The 19,922-nt window shown below is 52.1% G+C and overlaps 1 protein-coding gene across 3 annotated transcripts in view; it reads left to right on the top strand.

Annotated features, from left to right (window-relative positions):
- LOC106995109 (uncharacterized) overlaps positions 1 to 19,922 on the top strand; it is a 24,778-nt gene extending 4,856 nt beyond the window's left edge. The window contains exons 2-5 of one of the 3 annotated variants that reach the window (XM_077986622.1): positions 14,400 to 14,551; positions 14,724 to 14,915; positions 16,929 to 17,812; positions 18,714 to 19,922. In XM_077986622.1, the coding sequence (XP_077842748.1) occupies positions 14,400 to 14,408 (9 nt within the window). In that variant the 3' untranslated portion in view covers positions 14,409 to 14,551; positions 14,724 to 14,915; positions 16,929 to 17,812; positions 18,714 to 19,922. Of the gene's footprint in view, positions 1 to 14,399; positions 14,610 to 14,723; positions 14,916 to 16,928 lie in introns of all 3 variants that reach the window. The other 2 variants (XM_077986620.1, XM_077986621.1) reach the window with 2 other exon arrangements.

Below are 19,922 nucleotides of genomic sequence, written 5' to 3'. Positions count from 1 at the left end.
TCCTCGCACACTCTAGATGTGCATGCGTCATGCTGCTGGCGTGCAGAGGACTGTGGCCCACACAGCCAGCACAGGGAAGGGAAGAACCTAGGTCTCCCTTGGCAGAAGAGTGTGAGGTGGGCGTCCAGTGTGAGTGGCTGGGCGCACAGAACAGCGAGAACTGTGCAAATATATCAGCCTCTGTGCGGGACAATCCAGAAGGATGTCGGTACCATGCGGCGGTTTCACGCCTAATGAATATTTTAAGATGTGAGCAATGCAACTTGTTATGGAAACCGAATATTTGAGTCACAAAATGAGGTGCTTTCTACACAGAATATGAGCAAATGTGTGCACAGCATAATAGTGTTATGTACACAGAATCTTTCAGATGTGTGCAGGATAGCATGTTACACACACGTTACATGTTGCTCTGGGAGGTGTGCACCAAATAACGTATTCCAGACACAGAGTCCTGCAGGCTCTGTGAGCATAATACCTAGGGTACACGTACACTGTGTGTGCCCTGCAATGGGTTCCATGCAGGGTGCACTTAAAATTGTATACAGTGCAGTGCCTGAGGGAACAGAACTCCATGGGAGACCCGTGGATGCAAAACGAATTCTGGCTACAGCACGTTGCAGGGACAGGGTCCACGTGGTGACCAGTACTCTCACCACCCAAGCGTCAGGGCATGGGTGCACAGTAGCGCATGGCTATGTGAAGGGAAGACTGTCCCAAAGTTTCCACACCACCTGACACGCAGTCGTAGTAAGAAGGCAATAATGCAGTGACCACACAGCGAACGGTTTCCGAGCCCTGGCTGTGCCCTGGCTAGGCACCTCAAGGTCATCATCAGCTCACAAAATCCCACCGTAATGCTGTCAGGAAGATTCTCTTTTGATCTCAGGTCCCCTGAGACACTCCGACTTTATCTTTGTAGACATCAAGTGACATTTACCGGCTTTGTGGCTCTGGGAGGGGAGTGGTGGCAGCTCTTGGTGTGGAGATGGACGGACAGGTGTGGTGGGTTCCCAGTGGGCCTGTGAGAGGCCATGTGCTCAGGCACAGAGCCACCTATCTGCAGTGGGCAGAGGGAAGACGCAGGGGCAGGTGAGATGTACGGAACCTGCAGCAGAAAAGGCCCCAAATCCTGGGATCCCCCAGTGTCTGGGGGTGATGGCACTATCAGGAGAGCTCCTGGCCTGAGCCACACGTATTAGGGGGGCTGTCTTCACTTGTGCCTGCTGCTGCCTGATCAATCTCAAACCAAGGTAGTCATTCAGTGTCAGGTAGCGAGCCAGGCTCTGGGTTCCTCCCCAGACTCTTCATGGGGGTACCCCAAGGTGAGCAGGAGAGAAAGGCAGCACCCCCTGGTCTACCCAGCCCTGCCACATCCACTTAGCACAGAGGGGGCTGGGAACCCACCTGTGGGGACCATCAGGGTCAAGTTTGGGGAGCAGCTGTGATGAGGGTGATCCCTGGCCCCAGGCCCTGGCAGTGAATCTCCTCTCAGCTGAACAACATAGAGAGGTTCATAGTTTGGTCATGAAAAAAAAAAAAAAAGGAAAAAACAAAAAGAAAAAAGGGAAAAAATGAAAGGAAAAAAAGAAAATAAAAGGAAAAAAAGAAAAGAAAAAAAGTCTGGTGCTTGTGCTGCTGTGGCCTGAGCTCGCCCCTTCCACCAGCCCTTTTACCCAAACGCACGTATTTACCATGATGTTCCTCAAGGAAATATTTGACAACATTGCAGCCCAGGAATCTCCAGCCCTCTTCCCGGCGAGATTTTCAGATTTCTTGCATCTGCAGTACATGTGGCTCTCAGAAGCAGAAAGCGCCTCAGACAGTGAGCTTCCCGGTGTTCCCTTGCTGGACGCCCGGCCCATCTGCAGCTCTGTCTTCCCACAGAGGCAGTGCCTGAAGCATCCCGATGGATTCTTAATCTCTGCTTCCTAGACAGTTGTGCTTGGAAAGATGGCAGTAATATTTTCCTTACAGCATGAATGTGTGTGTATGGGGCGTGTAAGTTGGGGGGTGTTGAAGAGGCACCAGAATTTGTTCCTGAGCAAAGGGTCCACATTGAAGGAGATTGATGACCAAAAGGGGCAGCAGAGAAAGAAAGGGAGCGGGCTGTGACTCAGTGGCTCTCTGTGGAATTATAAGTCCTCCTGAGACAGGGAGAGAGCAAGGCAACAAAGAGAAAATAGATTGGAACGTGAATGGGTTTCTAAAAGACAAACAAAACCAAAAGGAAAACATAAATTAAATTTCAGTGCGCAGGTGTCGTGTAGTTTCCGATTTGAAAGAGAGAGGTGCAATAGACGTGCATGCTCACTCCACAGGGAAGAGGAAATCAGAAACCAGGGAGACCCCTGGAAATGGGGACCATGGAAATAGAGGTGAAAGGGGAACGCGCTCAGGTTTATTTCTTAATCAAAGGTAGCAATTTGCTCCCAGAAATCTGCTAATGTGGACACTCAACCTGTGCCCGTTGGTCTCCATTTACGGCTTGTAATGCCCTGTCTATTCCCGTTTAGAAGTTGTTGAAAATGATGCAAACAAGTTTTTGTTTTGTTTTATTTTGTTTTAATGGAGAAAAGAAAATCCACTCAGCCAAGTGATGGCAGGCTTGGGAAGGGAGGAAGGGGCTTTACCGGCTCAAAGATGCTGCACACAGTCCCTGAGAAAATGGAGGCACCTCCCTCTTCTCACACCCTCCTCCAAGGCTAGTTTGGGTCCTTTTTGTCCCAGCCGGGTTGTAGTTGAGCCACTCCAGGAACCCCTTGAAGGATTTACACTTGGATGTGTGCAGACATGTACAGACCCACCGGCCTGTTTTGTTTGTTTGTTTTGCAAAATCGATTGGAGAGCCAGATCCTGTGTGCCTGGCACAGGCAAAGGTAACACAGCCCCTGGGAAGTCAGTAAAGAAGAAAAGTTCAGGGTGGGAGCCAGGTGGGTTGCATACAGAACAGAGGCACAGTGAGGCAGAGGGACCCCTGCCCACCCCAGAAAGAGACCGAGGATATTCCCTCATCAGAATTCAGAGACATCTAGAGGCTCACGGACAGGGGCAAGGCCCCAAGGGACATATACAGAGATTGTGGGACAATCAGGGACTCAGCACAGTGAGGGAGGCGTGGATGGAAGGCAAAGACGTGCAGAGAAACAGCAACACACACAGGCACATACGCACACACGCACACAACACATGCACACACCTCACACAGAGAGAGCACACAAATACAGAAAACACACAAATATACAGGCACACACAGAACACACAAATGCACACACAGGCACACACACAGAACACACAAATGCACACACAGAGAACACACACATACAAGCACACGCATACACAGAACACATTCACATGGATGGATTTCCTTGGTTGGCTGTAGGGAAGTATCCTGAGAAAGAAGGGGGTTTGGGGTGGCCAGAGCCCCACTCCAGAGGCCCCACTCCTGGCTCTGAGTTTAAAACCCTGCTTATGCAAGAGAGGTCCGCAGAGGTGGAGAAGGGTTCAGTCCTACCTCTGGTACTAGCTCTGGCCTTGAGCAAATGATTTAATCTCTTGGTGCCTCAGTTTCCTTATCTTACGGTGGGGATAACGTCAGTCCCTATCCACAGAGCTGACATGAGGACCAGGGAAGGAACACCTGAAGTGCGTCCTGCAGGGTCCGGCAGGGGTGGGGGTGGGGAGATGGGCACCGTAAACTCAAACCACGGCCACATTGTTAAACAAACAAATATAGGCATTAGTGATAAGGAGTGTGGGTCCCACCTGGTTAAGACTCTGCTCCATGGTTGTGTGACAATGGCCTGTGGCTTTCTCTCTCTGTGCTTGGTTTTCCTCATCTGCAAAACAAGGACAATGCCAGCACCTCCTTTCTGGCTGGTTGAGCTGATTACGTTCATTAGCAATTGTTAGCTGTGGTTGTTATTGGTGGCGGTGCAGAGCACCTTCAAGCCTGGCAGTTTAGGGTCAGGGCCTGGCATAAGCATAAATGGGAGTCTAAGCTCTCATGTGCCAGTGGATGAGCGCCTTCCACTCTGGGCTCTGGCAGGAGCCTGGGGGTCAGCCGGTGGCCTCCTTGAGCCCTTGGAGAACTCAGAATGACTTCTCAACACCAAGAAGGTCCACAGTCTCAGATGTAGCCCCCATCCTGTCATGGCTGGGCTTGGTCCCCAGTCACCCTCTGCAGTCAACAGAGCCCCTCATTAAGGGGCCCCCACCGCATTGCAGTGGCTGCCCCAGAACTGGGTCAGAATCCCACCTCACTGCCCCATCTGCTGTGTGGTCCCTGAGAAGCTTCTCCACCTCTCTGAGCCCCCTTTCTCTTTTGCAGGCTAGCAAGAATAACAGTCCCTGTGCCCTAGGGCAGCCATGAAGACTAAATGGAAGGATAATGCTGTTATAATTAGAGAACCGCTATCCTTCGAGAACCACTGAGCGCCCGCAGTGTGCAAGCACTGTGCTGAGGCATTGCCGTTATTTGGGCAGTTACTGTTCTGAAGCCCATTTCACAGACGGGAAAGCAAGGTGCAGCACAGAGGCAAACAGTAAGGGCCCAATAAATGCTGGACCTATTTTAAGGCACTTTCCTCCCTTCTCTTAAAGTCGAAAGTGCAGACCCCTGTGGCATCTGGACTCTAGGTTGCCTTTGGCAAGCCCAGGAAAAGCTGGGGGTTGGGGGGAGGCTAGAAGAGGGGGAGGGGAAATGTCCTCATCTACTCGGAGGCTCTGGCAAAGTTAAGGCAGGTTTGAAAGCCCTCACGTCCCCCTTCCCCAACTTCCCATAACACCTAAGAACAAAATAACAGCTTCTAGCCTGGGGTCCTGCCTGGGACCACTTCCCCGGGGAAAGCAGGGGAAATCTGAGGCCTCCTGGGGAGGCCCCACCAACTCCCACCCCCACTTCCCGGCCTTCACTCCCCTACAGTCCAGTTTCTGAGAAATGACAGGGTGGGTGAAGGGTGGGGGTTTTGTCCTGAACATCCTCTCAACGTCAGCACTCTGTTGCTGTTTTGCTGCGGGGTTGGGGGAGGCGTTCATTCGCCCTTTGCCCCTCCCTGGGTGTTCAGGGCGAATCTTTCTTGAAGGCTTTTGCAAGTCAAAGAATTGGAGCAGGAGAACTTTGAGCAAAGCGGGGCCCTTGGAGCAGCTCGGACTTAGCTCCTGGGAGGTCAGAGGGGCCCCTGTCCCTCACTCTGCAAAGCAGACCTCCCAGGGGAATTCCTGGGAGTAGGGGCCCCTGACTGGCCCAGGCACTGTCTCTACCTGGGGTGTCATAGAGACTGCTCCTGTGCGCCTCAACCTAGGGGTTGGAGCGCTCCTAGCGATGTAAGTAACGCGCCCTATGCCCGCGTCTTCACGATCATTAGTTTTTCCTCTCCGTGCTCACCTTGTTACCAGCCGGCAGCTTTCTGACCTCTAGATTTAAAAATCAAATGGAGGCGAAACATGAAGTAACCACTCAAACTTTCTAGTCCTTTTATTTTGAAACGTATTTTCTCGATGTTTGAAATACACCAAATCTTTAAACAATTTGACCACACAGAGATCCTAGCGCCTATTCGTTTTTAAAAGTGATTTCCGTGGTTCACTTGGTTTTCATATGGGCACTGCATTTCTCCACCCCAGTGCCAATTAACTCTCATCCCGGGATTTTTTTCTTAACAGTTAGCAATTAATTACCTGCAAAAATTCTATCCCTGACATAAGTAGATGTATAAGACCCGCTATTTTAAAAAGCATAAACCTCAAAAAATTTTAAATATTTTGTTATATGCCCAAGGTCGGCATTGATCCTTTTATCTGGCCTCTCCTCCCACCTCCCTTAGGGTCTGAAAAGCACTTCGTTCCCACTGTCAGCTGCAGGCAAAACTTTCTCTCCGCGGGGTCACTGTTTTTCCCCCAAAATTGAGCTGAGATCCATTTAATGCACCATGAAAACTAACTTAATTAGGAATCAAATTCACTGTGTTGTGAGACCAGCGGTAAGCGTCCAATTCTCCCTCCGCTGCCGCCCCCACATTTCTCTGCGTTTTTTGCGTAGCCGCCTCTGCTGAAGTACGTGGCTCCAGGGCAGCCGCCCCTTTGCCGCTGCCCACCTGCCCCTGACTTCTCTCTGCCTCTCTCTCTCCTTTTTAAGCAGCCGAGGCGCACTCTGGTTTTGCAAGTCTGACATTCTTTACGTCGCCTTCCCGGAAAAATTTGTCCAGGGCTGGCGTTCGGCCGAGGCGGTGCATCTGACGCCCGGGAGAAGCAGAGCGCGTTTCTTTCGGCGAGGACCTGGGACCCCCGCGGGTTCCGGGGGCGCCACCCCTTGGGGTCGGCGTTGGGACCTGGCTGCGAGGCGGCTCCGCGGCCATCACGGCGCCGGCGGCGGCGGAAGGGTGCCGGGCAGACTCGGCTGGTGACTGCTGTTCTAGCTCTGCACCCAAGCGCTCCTCTCCACCGCGGTTTGGGCTAATGATGGGTCCTGCCGGCGTGAACTCCGTGTTTATTATACCTTCACCAGCTCAGGGGAGGGGTGCGCGCCTGAGCGCCTGGGGTCCAGGAACGCCGGAGCTGCAAAGCCGAAAACTTTTCAGGCTGGGAAAGGGAGTTAGGGGCCCCCTCCCACCACGCCTTTTTCGCACTCGCTTGGCCTTGACTTGGTCAAGGGCGGATTCAGCCTGCTTTCAGGCCTCAGGGCCTCGGGGCACGGGGGCGTACCTGGGACCCGCCCCCTTGGGGAGGCACCTTCTGGAAACCAAGGCCCCGCGCGTCTCCCGCCGGTACTGCCCCTAGGACGGTGGTGAAACTGCCCAGGTCCCGAGTATCATGATCATATTCAAACCCCAGCCCCTGCCCGCCCCAGCCAGTGGGGGAGAGGATTGAGAGTGGGAGGCCTCGGCGCTGTTCTCTGGATGGGACTGAGATGGCCGCTAGACCGTGACGCCTGGGTGGGAATCCGACGTTCATGAATCTGGGGTGCCTGGAACCGTGCTTTCCCCCGGAAAACCCAAGAAATGCACTTACAGTGCGAGATTGGTTGGGACGTGTCTATAGGGGCAACGGGAAATAGCGAGTACTACGGATTATGTGCTAAGGGAGGGGAAGCAGATCGAAGGTCCATTACTTGCACATTTCTACGACGATTTGGGGCCTGAATCATCCAGGAAACCAGCTTTGTACTGCGCCTGCCTGTGCCAGTGTAGACGGAGTCTGGGGCCGGGGCCGGCTGATTTTCCAGTGCAGTCCCATTGCAGTCCCCGAAAGCCTCCCAATTTTTAAAATTTGGACGGTGCGGGCCGAAATTGGGGTACAGACGGTGCGGGGGGGGGCGGGGGGGGGACGCACAGATGTGCGACACCCGGGTTACTGTAGTAAGCTCTATTTGGGGCGGGGCGCGCCCGCGGAGACCCTGCGCGGCTGGAGGGACACGTGTACAGACGCGTGGGGGTGGGGTGGTTGTGAACTCGGGAACGCAGACCCGCGAGAACCGCCAGATAGTGGCTGCGTCCACTTAACCCAGCGGCAGAGACCCCTCCCCATGATTGCTCTTCCTCCACCAAAAGCCCACCCCAGCAAGCGTGGGCCTCCAACCCCAGGCCGGAGGTCCCAGGCTGCGTCTCACCTCCCGCCCCCTTCCCCCGTCTCCGCCTTGCGTCCGGCTTAACGAAGACCGCTCCGGTTCCAACTCAATTAGCTCGCTGCAGAGGCCGCCGCCGGCGTTGAGCTCCTCCAGCAATTAGGGCCGCGCCGGCTGGGGCCGGGGACGGGGGCGGGGCGGGCAGGTAAAGACGGAACCAATTTGCCTAAAGGATTTATCAACAAGTGGCTTAACTAGGAATTTGCGTTGACAACTCAGCACCTCTGTCGGGGCTCCGGTGGCGGAGGGCCGAGATGACAGGCCAAATGGGGGGGAGGGGGCGGGGGGGGGGCGTCCTGGGAGCCGGGAAGACCCAGACTTCAAAGCCATCCGAAACCACCTCGGCCGAGCCCCGCGCGCGGCGTGTGCCGAGTGGATCGGAGCACCCGGGGCGCATTGCCGGAACTCGGGGCTCGGCAGGCGGGCGATCACGGGCCGGTGGGCGCTGGACTGTCTTACCCGACGAAGTAGGTGGCCGTGTATATTTTTGTTCAAGTGGTGTTTATGTTAATGAAAAAAGGATGGAATTACAAACAGCCAGCCGATCGCGCCGCGGCCGCCGGAGACTCGCAGCGCTCTCGTCCCAGGCCCAATCAAAGCGAGCGCGCTCTTGGCCGCTCTGGGACCTCCAGCAGAAACCTTCTCCCCCCCTCCTCTAACTGGGTGAATTTGTCCTGCCCGCCTCTCTTTTTCCAAGTCGAGAACCCTCTGTTTGCAATCAGCCCCCTCACCTCGCTCCCCCCACCAACCCTCGGTAGCGCAATCAGGTTTGTGGATAAGAAAAACCCTAATTTAACCCCCGCAACTCATTTTTTAAGCAGCACTAAGCTAACGCTTCCGGGACACTCGGATGCGGCTAGAACTCAGTCTCCCTTCTCCCCTTCACCGCCCTGCTCTTTTTCATTTTCATTTTTTTTCTTTCTTTTCAATAATATAATTAGCCCGGATTTTGACATTATTTCCTGGCCAGCTGCCTTTTTTTTTTTTTTTTTTTTTTTTTTCTGGGGGAAAGCAATTAGATTTTCTAAAGGCCCCATTCAGTCCTTCCATCCCGAGAGAACTTTTTTTCCTCGCCCCCTTTTCTGGAACCCACTGCCGTCTTTTCCTCCGATAGGCAAGGACCCTGGCTGTGCTGCCCTCCTTTGCTTTGGTTAGAGAAAAACCGCCAGCAGGAGAGACAACCCGACTTGCAGCAGCGGGAGAGAGACTGACCCACGCGGCTGGGTGACCTGGGCCGTGGCTGTGGCCCTGGAACAGGGTCGGTGTTGCCTGGGTCAGGGCAGCCAGGATGATACGGGCACCACGCCTTTGGGCGACCACAGCCCGGCGCTTCCAGGTCCGGTCCACTTACTAGACACCGCATAGCTGCGTCTCCATGGTGAAACGGAGCCTCGGCGGGTGTGTAGCCCAGTGGAACTTTCAGAGCCGTGTCTAATCTTTTCCTAGAGGACCTTTGACTGGGGAGATTTGGGTTACCCGCCCTATTTTCCCTGGTGGTCGCCATAGTCTGCTTGTGCAGATACTGTTCCCTCCCTTTCTGGCTAGTTCAGCCCTGGTGTGGGTTCACTGGACCCCCGCCCGCATGCGGATGGAAGGCAGGGCCCAGAGAACACCCGACCTGGGTTTTCCACCTGGAGAGATGGACCTCCTGGCACTGTTGGGGCGCCATCCCCCACGCCCTGTTGCGAATCTCTGCTTTCCCGGTTACTACAAAGGAGACGACACTGCTTCAAACACGCTTTGAAGGCCGTGCTCACCAGCCTGGTAATCAGATTAGCACCCCAGCGGTAAAGAAGTCAGTCGATCCCAGGAAACAACACTTTCACAAGGAAGAGGAGACATCGAGAGATAATTACTGGACCAAATTAAAGTTTTGCATTTAAACTTTCTCCTCCCTGGAAGGAGAGTTTTTCTGAGGGTGGTTCCTTCCAACTCCTCCAAGGTTGACGTAGGCACCATGCTCACAGCATAGGGAGTGAGTTACATGGGGATGAGGCATTTCTTTGAGGACTTTGTCCCACTTTCTCTCCTCTGCCACCTCAAAGGAGACCAGCAGACCCCTTGATTGGGGTCTGGGAGGTTGCTGCCCCCAGTCGAGGGTCAGCCTGGTGGCTGCTTCCAGGGCCTTGGGTAACAGAGTGGGTCAAGCAGGGGGAGGGCGAAAGACTGTGTTTTTAACTCCAGATCAAAGGATATTGAAGTGGAAGGTGCAAACTAGGTGTGTAGGTGCATTTTTGAGAATAGCAGCATCATAGTTTCCACCGGATACAGCAAGTCCCTAACACATCTCCCTCCCAAATAAAAACGGCCAAGACAGAATAAAGTGCGCCTAAGTCACAGTTATCGGGCACCTCGTTCTTTCAGCGAACTATGATTTGTCAAACCCATGCGCACCGCTGACACTCCCTTGACGGCTTGTGTAGCCTTGACGTTGAGCAGCCGCGGGAAAAATCTGAGAAGAGTCAGGGGCGGGTGCGCCAAACGCCCGCGCTGCCACAGGCCTGAATCCTCCCCTCTCCTTCGGGCAGCGGAGGTCACAGGCTCCGACTGGCCCGTGTTTTCCGTACAGAAGCGCTGGAGTTGCAGTTCCAGGGGTGGGAGGCCGGGTGCAATTGCTCCGCGGAGCCCTTCCTGCTGGGTCAGCCGCCCTGCTCAGCCGTGCACCGCAATTTGTCCGACAGCGCGGGTTCCATTCTCTGAATAACCTTCAGCAGGTGCCGGAACTGGTCCTCATCCTAGCTCCCTCCGCGCCCTCGCCGGAGGGATAGACACAGGAACGCTTCACACTGGTGTTTAATCTGTCGTGATGGGTGGCGAGGCATGCGCCCAGGTAGCCAGCGTTGCGCTCACTCACGGGGGTGGGGTTGATTTTTTCTCCCGGTGCTTTGAAAGGAAGGGCCCCAAGCTAAAGAAGGAGCGAGATCGAAAGGGTCGCTCCCCAGGGGTAGGGGGCTCCCTATTCCGGCCACACCGGGGTGTTCCAGGGGCAGCCCTGGCCAAAGACTGCACCTGGCTGCTCTAGGGCGCCTGCGCTCTCCCCTGTCTCAGCGCCCCGGGCGCTGTGGGAGCCGCTTACTCCACCCGCACCACTTTCTCTGGGGCTGGTAGATGCCAGATGCTGAGCCCTGAACTCGCCTGCGAGCTGGTAGGGCCCCTTCTGCGCGTCCCAGCCATTTATTCCATCCTGCAATTAAACCCGAGGTCAAATATCTCCTTAACGACGCTATCAGGCCAGTGGCTCATTATGGCGTATATTTAGCCATAAAATATGGGTTGTAGTGAGGAGGAGATGAAAATTATTGTGTTCTGGGAATGAATCCTTTTAGCAGAAACCAGAGCTGTTATTTACCACGGAGAGCTAAGTACAGGCTTAGTCTTCTAGGCGACCCCAGCAGGATCAGCCGCTCTTCCAGGCCCTTTCCGGCTGTGCCTGTGCCCCCGCCACAGGCCTGGCACCGGCGCGCTGACTGTGCGCCACTTAGTGCATCCCAGAAGGAGCCGCTCTGGTCGCGGAGGAAGAACGTCCTCATGGAGCCTTAGGGCGCTTATGGATGTTGTTCTGTCTCAGTTCCCAAATTCGGATCTCCCTGCAGCCCACTCGCCTAGTCTGTAGTGGGAAAGCCTTTCGCAGGATGGTAAGAAGATGGTGTGCTAGCCATGGCTTACTGTGGAACTATCTGGAGCTTGGTAGAGTCAGTACACCTGGCTTCTTGAGAGGCTCTACTTCTGACTGCCATGGGTGGGTTAGTTAACCTCTCTTGACGTCAGTGACCTCATCTGTAAAATGGGGGAAAGGCCATGCCTTCTCCCGAAAGCTTAGGAGAATTAAATCCGACGTTAATCTGAAGCCTGTAGCCCAGTGCAGGGTGCAGAGAAGTTTAGTTCGTGGTGACCAAAGGACAAATCACGAGGAAGGGGATAAAAATAAGTCTTTGGGCTGCTGATATGAATGCATGAATGAAACCACTCATGTAAGGGGCTGTCAGTGATTTGGAGTCCAGGATTGGACAGCCCTAGGTTTGGGTGGGGCCCAGACTATCACCAGCGGTGCCCACCAGCTTGGGTAACTTTTTTCTCTTGTGCAGGATCCCCACCTGCCTGCAGGGTTGGACAGTCGTAGCTTTGTGGGCCGGGTGAGGGCAGACCATCACCCTGGGCAGTACCTGCTCTGGAAACCTGCTCAGAGTTGTGGTGATTTGCTGAGATCGTGCTCTCTGGTGATCAGCAGTGCTCACCGCAAGAGGAGTTGCTCACACATGCTCTCGTTCCCTGCTGCCTGCCCCACCAACCCCCGCCAACATCCTGATGTCCAGGTGGCCCCAGTTGGAACCAGAAGCTTCCAGACACACCATCGATGCTCAGCTTCATCCTGGCAATGCTGGGGAGATGGGAATTGTGTGCAGGGACATCCCCAGATTTAACCTCTCAGGAAGTGGCCGGGTGACCCACAAGCTACAAATATTTGGACAAACCAGATGAGGGAGTCCCCAGTCTAAATGTTTGCCCAAGGCCTCCAAGGGGGCAGATTAATTATAAGGCTAATGGGCCCCCCAGGCAGGGCAGTTGTGTCCTAGAGGAAAGTGGCCATGTCCCCCACCCCCACTGGCCAAGGCCCAACTTTTCTGGCTTCCAAGCTGGGCAAGACACCAGAACTTCCATCCCTTCCCTATGTATGTCCTGCTTAGAGATTCTGGGAGCTCCTGCCAGATAGATGCAGGCTGTGCTGGGACAAGAACAGATTCTACAGACCCACTCCCGTGGACACACACACACACACACACACAAGTACCCTGGCACTACCTTCTTAGGGCAGCCTCCTCGTATCCATCTGAATACAGAGAAAGCAGCAAGTCTTGGGCAGCTTTCTGAATTTCAGTCCTGGCAAGGAAAGGATGCCCGTGGCCCTTTCTGGAGTTTCCTGCCACTCTGAGAGGGAGGCACTGGGTGGCAGTGCTATGTGACCGTGGCCACGTCCTGCTCCATCTCTGGCCATCTGTTTCTTCTTCTGGGAAACAGGGATTCTTTGTTAACTCTCCAGAGACCAGGTCTTTTGCCTGTAGCATTTGATGGTGCCATCATTTTTAATCATTTTGTCTTTCTCTGCAGTGTCACCTTCATCACCACCACTGTCACCCTCATTAAGCACACACCAGTTTCTTCACAAGCATTTAATCATCACACCTCTCCAAGGAAGGTGGTATTGTCCTCATTTTCCAAGTGAGGAAATTGAGGTTCAGAGAGATTGAGTAACTACCCCAGGGACACACAGCTAGTGAGTGATGCCACACTTGTTACCTCTCTGCATCATTTGTGCTCATTGATTGGTGATTAGGGATCTGAGTGGGAGATTTGTTCTAAAGTGACCCTGGCACCCATGGCTAGGGCAGGGGTTCAGGGGAAATGCAACAGGTTTAATTATGTAGATCCACCATTTAACTTAGAGTTTCTATTAAACGATGCTGCAAGATGTAACGTTTGTTAGTCAGTTAATATAAATTTATGGCTTATTGCTATAAAACAATGTGCATTCAGAGCTTGAGTTTCACTGGGTTGCATCCTTTATTCCCCGGGAACTCTGAGGAGGGAAGATAGGCTGCAGGCAACTAAGGGTTGGACAGACTGCTGGGTGACTCCACTCATCTTCCTTACCCTCAGGTGCGGCTAAAAGCTCTAGCTCAGACCAAGAGGGGGCCATGTCCGAAACAGGCATCACTGCTCCGAACTGGCTTCCTTGCTACTGTTCAGGTTGTTTTGTTGCTGGGAGGGTCCCCCATCTGAGATGACAAATGTGACAGATACTCTTGGAAGTACATGGTCTATTAGTCACAGCAAGAGAATCTGCCACCCAAAGCCTTTATTTCATTGGAAACTTGTTTACTGTCCGGCAAGCTGGCTGCTCTGACGAGGAGCCACAAGTACAATACCCCCATTGTGTCCTTCAGGACCTCAAAATTGCAGTTCTTACACAAACTCAGTTCTTGTTGTGAGAAAGGTTTTCTCTATGCTTCTTCCCCTCCAAGAGAGAGATTGAATGCTTTCCTTGTGTAAGGCTCAATCAAGCCGTGGAGGCAATAATGGGAGATGCAGGAGGATTAGGCTCCCTCAGGCAATCTTTTCCCTTTGGGGATCATACTTGGGCTTGTTCTTTGGGTTTAACACAGACGCTTACAGCTGACCTATAGGGAGACGGACACTGGACACAGCCAGCCAGCATCTGGCCACAGGGAAACCTCACTCACTTTGCAAGGCAGTGCCCGATGTTTATGAGGCACTCCCTGAGTGCCAGGCACCAGGCAGAGTGCTGAGTCTATGATCTCACTCAATCCCCGAAGCAGCATAACGGAGGACGCTTCATATGAGAACATGGAGGGAAGGAGAGGTTGTGACTCGCCCAAGGGCACCCATTAGTGAGTGGTGGAGCCGGGTCTCACACAGGCATTCGGTTCCAGACCCCAAGTTTGCAGGGCACCTGGCATGTGCTCATCGCCACCACTGACACTGAACATGAGATGCAGGGCACGTGTGCAGGATGAAGGAGCGTCGACAATAGTGCATGGGATTGGGGCCTGGACTGGGCAGTGTTCAACTAAATCACTAAATTTATACACATCACATTTATGGTAAGCAGTTGACTGCAGAGCACCCTAGAATCACTCTTGAAGTTCTAACCATTGCTTTCCAAACAAAAGAAAGGACGGGCGTGTCTGTTTGTTGTGTGTTTTCGAGCTTGTGACTCATCTGGAGCATCTGTTCCTCATAAGAGCACTTTTCCAAACAGGATTTGTGAAGAGGTGACCCAAATTTCCAGACAAAGTTGGATGCAAACCGATTTGCCAGCAATTGCGTCACTGTCAAAACCAGCTCTGCCCGTGTCTTCCGAAGATACCAAGTGAAATACGTATAGATGTGATTTACATCTGAGAAACCAAGGCAAGAGGCCGTGGGAAGGGCCGGAGGTGGAACAGGACTGGACGGGAGCTGATAAATGGTTGTTTCTGAGTACTGGGCAGATAGGGATTGGTTATCCTATTTTCTTTACTTTCATATATTTCATTTTTTCTGTAACCAAAGCAAATTAAAATCACCTGTCTTGATCTCACAGGGGCCAATGTGGGTTGTGGAGTGAAGCAGGAAGCTCTGCAGAGTTCCTTGGTCAAAAGGATGAATTACAAAAGAACCCCACGAACACCAAGAAGAAGAGAAGGGAATCCTGGGTATTTAAAGCCACAAAGAAACTTGATATGGTCTTGTCTCCTTCTCTCAACTGACAGTGAGAAACTGAAGACCAGAGAGGGTGAGTGGCTTATCCAGTTTGGCAGTCAGGTTAGTAGGTTAGTGATAGCACCAGGACTAGATTTCAGAACTGACATAGACTGCTGGTCCTTTTTTTTTGAGATGGAGTCTCACTCTGTCGCCCAGGCTAGAGTGCAGTGGCGCGATCTCGGCTCACTACAAGCTCCGCCTCCCAGGTTCATGCCATTCTCCTGCCTCAGCCTCCCCAGCAGCTGGAACTACAGGCGCCGCCACCACGCCCGGCTAATTTTTTGTATTTTTCAGTAGAGACGGGGTTTCACCATGTTAGCTAGGATGGTCTCAATCTCCTGACCTCATGATCCGCCCCCCTTGGCCTCCCAAAGTGCTGGGATCACAGGCGTGAGCCACTGTGCCCAGCCGAGCCACTGCTGGCCCTTTTTAAAACCATATCATGCAGCAGAAAAAACTAATTTAGTGTTTGCTGTTTGTCTTGCTCCATTTGGGCTGCTCTAATGAAGTGCCATTGACTCTGTGGCTTGTAAACAGCAGACGATTGTTTTCTTACAGTTTTGGAGGCTGGAAGTTCAGGATCAGGGTGTCGGCACTGCTGAGTCCTCTTCCTGGCTGTAGGTTTCCATCTTCTTGTTGTGTCCTCACATGGCAACAAGAGCTCTCCAGGGTCCCTTTTATAAGGGCACTCACCCTATCATAGGACTATCATAGGACCTGTCATAGGACTCCACCCTCATGAGCAAATCACCTCCCAAGATCCCACCTCCTCATCCCATCACTTTGGGGGTTAGGATTTCAACCTAACCTAATTCCTATTTCACAATAGGAATTGTGAGGGGCACCAATGTTCAGTCCATAGCACTGTGAAATCATCTAAGACAATGTTCAGTCCATAGCACTGTGAAATCATCTAAGACAATGTTCAGTCCATAGCACTGTGAAATCATCTAAGACAATGTTCAGTCCATAGCACTGTGAAATCATCTAAGACAGGCAGCCAAATGAGTCTCCTGCAACGTATCTGGAAAAAAAGGTGAGCAACACAGCAAACTCCCTGTACATTCCAAATATCCAATATCTGGTTTGTGTCCAGAGCTTCTAGGTCGTGAGCTGGAGTTTTTCATTTTCTCAGGATGTCTTGGGATTTGCTGACGTATCTGTAGATGCAGTGACTGTACACAGAAGTCACACCTCTTCATCTTTTCAGACTCCTAAGGTTGTGGCAGGTGACATGATTAACACACCACTTGAGGTGTTTTGAGTAGATGGGATTTGATACAGGGCTTGAGGTGCTTCCAGGATCACTGGAGAGGCTGTGTTCCACACTGGGCCTCCAGAAATGACTCTGGGAGCAAAGTAGGATTGGCACCAAAGAGCTGTAAACCGGAGGTGAGAGGCAGAAGGTTACCACTGGAACGGGTGGACTCAAGAATGCAAACAAACGGGGCACAGTGGTTTATGCCTGTAATCCCAGCACTTTGGGAGGCCAAGCCCAGGAGTTCAAGACCAGCCTGGGCAACATAGGGAGCTCCATCTCTACCAAAAAAAAAAAAATTATATATATATATATATATATATATATGAAAACTAGCCAGGTGTGGTGGTGTGTGCCTGTAGTCCCAGCTACTTGAGAGGCTGAGGTGGGAGGATCGCTTGAGCCCAGGAGATTGAGGCTGCAGTGAGCCATGATCACACGGCTGCACTCCAGCCTAGGAAACAGAGCAAGACTTTGTCTTAAATAATAATAATAATAAATAAAATAAGATGAAAAATAACACAAACAACTCTGGTTGCAATCCAGGGTCAGGAAGGCTCTGCCCACTTGCCCCTTGGCACCCCAAGGTGGATGCCTGGATGCTGGAATGCCACCACAGAAAACCTCGAGTTTCTATGCTGTGGCACCAGCAGGACGCATCAGGAGCTGGTCTCTGCCCCAGGTCTCTTGTGACTGCATCTCATTGGTTGAATCTCATTCACCTCCAGCACCTTGGCTGCAAGGGAGCCTGGGAAACGTTTTGTTTTGTTTTGTTTCACTTTCCAGACTAGGAAGATACATCCAAAAAGGAAGTGATTGCACCACTGCACCCCAGCCTGGGTGAGAAATTCACTGGCAGTGTCAGTCGCTGTCTCCCTGCACTTCATCCGTCTGATATCCCAGTACCTAGTGCTGTACTAGGCACACACTGTACTTCAAAAGGAAGCATTAGTCTGCATTAATTATCACCAGTGCATTTGTCTGTGTATTGTCTGTTTATTCAACAAATATTTAGTAAGAACCAGGCATTGAACTCGTGGTTAACGAGGAGCTTCCATTCTGGTTGGAAGAGGCAGAAGGTAAGCAACATGAATGGGCAAGTCCACGGAAAGATGGTTTCAAATAGAGCTAAGTGCAATGAAGACGGTAAACCAGGTAAGGAGATAGAGAATGATGGCAGGAGGGACACACCTGACCTGGTGCCATTTGAGCCAAGGCTTGCATCGTAAAGAGTCAGACAGGAAACAATCCAGAAGAAGAGTGTTCTAGACAGAAAGCATAGCGCATGCAAAGGCCCTGAGGTCACAGCAATGTGATGTCTTCCAGGATCTGGGAGGAAGCCAGTGTAGCTGGGACTGGGGGAGTAGAAATCTGAGAAAGCAGAGAGGATGGAAAGCGAGGGTGGAAAGAGTAGGCAGGGGCTGTGGTGATCTTGCCAGCCTAGTGAGCCTGGAAAAGCATGCATTCTATTCTAAATGGGATGGTTAAGCATTGAAGGTTTTTAATGAGAATGACATGCTCTGTTGGTGGTTTAGACCATGTCTGCAAACTCTCTGATGCTTCTTCTCTGGAAGATGAGGTCTAGGACTCTTCCTCTGGAGTTGGGCAGGCCTATGAGATCGTTTGGATGGCTTGACTGGCAGAAATGACTCTGTGACTGTCCAGGTGAGGTGAGTAGAGAAGCTTCTGCCTGGGCCCTGTCTCAGGATGCACGCTTTAGGAGCTGCGTTGTAAGGAGTCCTTGTAAGGAGTCCAGCTACCCTGGACTCCTTGTAGAGAGGCCACAGAAAGTCATTCAGAGGCTCAACTGGGCTGAAGGTGCAAGGTTTCTTGCTCATGTGGCCATCAGTGGTGCTTGCTGCTATTGGGAGCTCCACTGGACTGTTGACCAGAGCTTCTCAGCTCACCTCTGTGTATCCTTGCCATGTGGCTAAGGCTTCTAACAACACAGAGGCTGGATTCCAAGAGGAGGGAAGTAGAAGCTTTCAGCCTTCTTAAGACCAGGATTCAGATGTCCCAGACTGTCATTGTATTGACCGGAGCATTTACAGGCCAGCCCAGTAATTTTTCCATCTCTGGGCAAGAACAGGTAGCATATGCCGAGGGTAGGGGTAGCATTGTTGGGGACCATCTTTGGAGCAGTGTGCCAAGGAGTAAATTGCTGGGCTGCTTTCTACCTGGGGAAGTTCACTGTGCTTGCTTGTGGAGAGTGGATTGTGTGCTCAGAGTCCACCAGGATTTAAGAATCAGCTCCCAGCCCTCCTCCCCTTGCCTCAGCCCGTGCATTAGGGCCCTGTGGTGAGAGCACTGAGCCATTGTGAATCAAGGCCTCTCCCTCAACCTGCATACTGACAGGCGAGAGGAGCTTTCTTGATTTTGGTCCTAGGCTTCTGCCTGTGGGTTGGATTCCAGGGGCACTCCATCCTCCACAAACCAGTGACAGGTGCAGCCCCTCCATGCAAGCTGTCCACACTTCACCCTAAAGACAGATCCTGCTGTTCAGCAGCAATGTGAGTGGCCCACACATTTGCCCAGCATGAAACCGTTTTCAAATTCCTTTCCAATACACAGTCCCATCAGCCAGTCACATCACGATGACAGCTCCTCGAAACACCTTTTGGTTTGCAGTTGTGTAGCTTAGAAGTAGGAGCCTGCACAACTTCAGGACTTCACAGAAAGAACACACTTTGTGCTTCGAGAAGTTAATTATGGGAATATCTTGCAACCTGCTGCTCTGAGCCTGTGCACCTGGGGTGTTTCCCCGGAGGTCCTGTGTATGCGGATACTCATCAGCATGGGGTTTGGGGAAGCCTAGCACTGGAGGCAACCTAGGTGGTGCTCTCCAGGGGAGTGGGTAAGAGCCCTGCAGTGTATGCATATGAGGGGATCCTAGGCAGCAGTGAAAAGCATTGAAGGGAAAGCATGTTCAGCAGTGCTCTGAATCTGATCAGAGCAACCTGAACACATTTTAAACACAGGGCATCTAGAACTAGGGTAGAGGCACTAGAGCACCATAGACACAAACTCACATTCTGAAGGTAAATGTCCAAGTTCCAATCCAAGCCCCCTCGCCAACTGACCACGACTCCCCCAAGTTACCTGACCTCTGTGTTTACATCCTTAAAGTTAAGTAGTCAGGAAAGGGGGCTTGGGGCTTGCTACATGAATGGTTGCCACTCTCCTTTGCAAAGTGTAGTCCCCAAAAACAGGTGGAAGAGGGAAGGGTCCAATCAGAAGGCCGAGTACCAGCTGCCGTGAATATGCCAGAGCTGCTGGCTAGTGATATATAACTCAAATCCGGTGGGACAGCAGAGCTAGGGTGACCTTACATTCTAGGAAAGAAAAGATGCTTGTTGTCCTGGCTTTTTATCCAGCTTAAACAAAGATGGGGAAAGAAAATAGTTTAGAAAATAGTAGAGATGAGCACAGAGAAAGGGCACAGATGGAAGCACAAACAGAAGGCCAAGTGATGGTGGAGGCAGACACTGGAGAAATGCCTTTGCAAGCCAGGGAATGCCAAGGATGCTGGTGACCCCGGGAGCGGGATGAACCTGGAACACGCTCTCCCTCAGAGTCTCCAGAAGGAACCGGCCCTGCATCACCTTTGGGACTTCTGGCCCCCAGAACTACACAAGAAAACGTTTCTGCTATTGGAGGCCATCCAGCTGGTGGTCATTTGTTATGGTCACCACAGAAAAAAATATAGATTTAGGCATCTAATTTGCATATATAGATGTGCATGTGTATTTGTTAAATAAAACACAAGGCATGATAACTCAA

This window comes from Macaca mulatta, chromosome 20 (genome assembly GCF_049350105.2).
Source record: "Macaca mulatta isolate MMU2019108-1 chromosome 20, T2T-MMU8v2.0, whole genome shotgun sequence".
Lineage (NCBI taxonomy): Eukaryota > Metazoa > Chordata > Mammalia > Primates > Cercopithecidae > Macaca > Macaca mulatta.
This window is presented reverse-complemented; position numbering and strand designations above follow the sequence as displayed.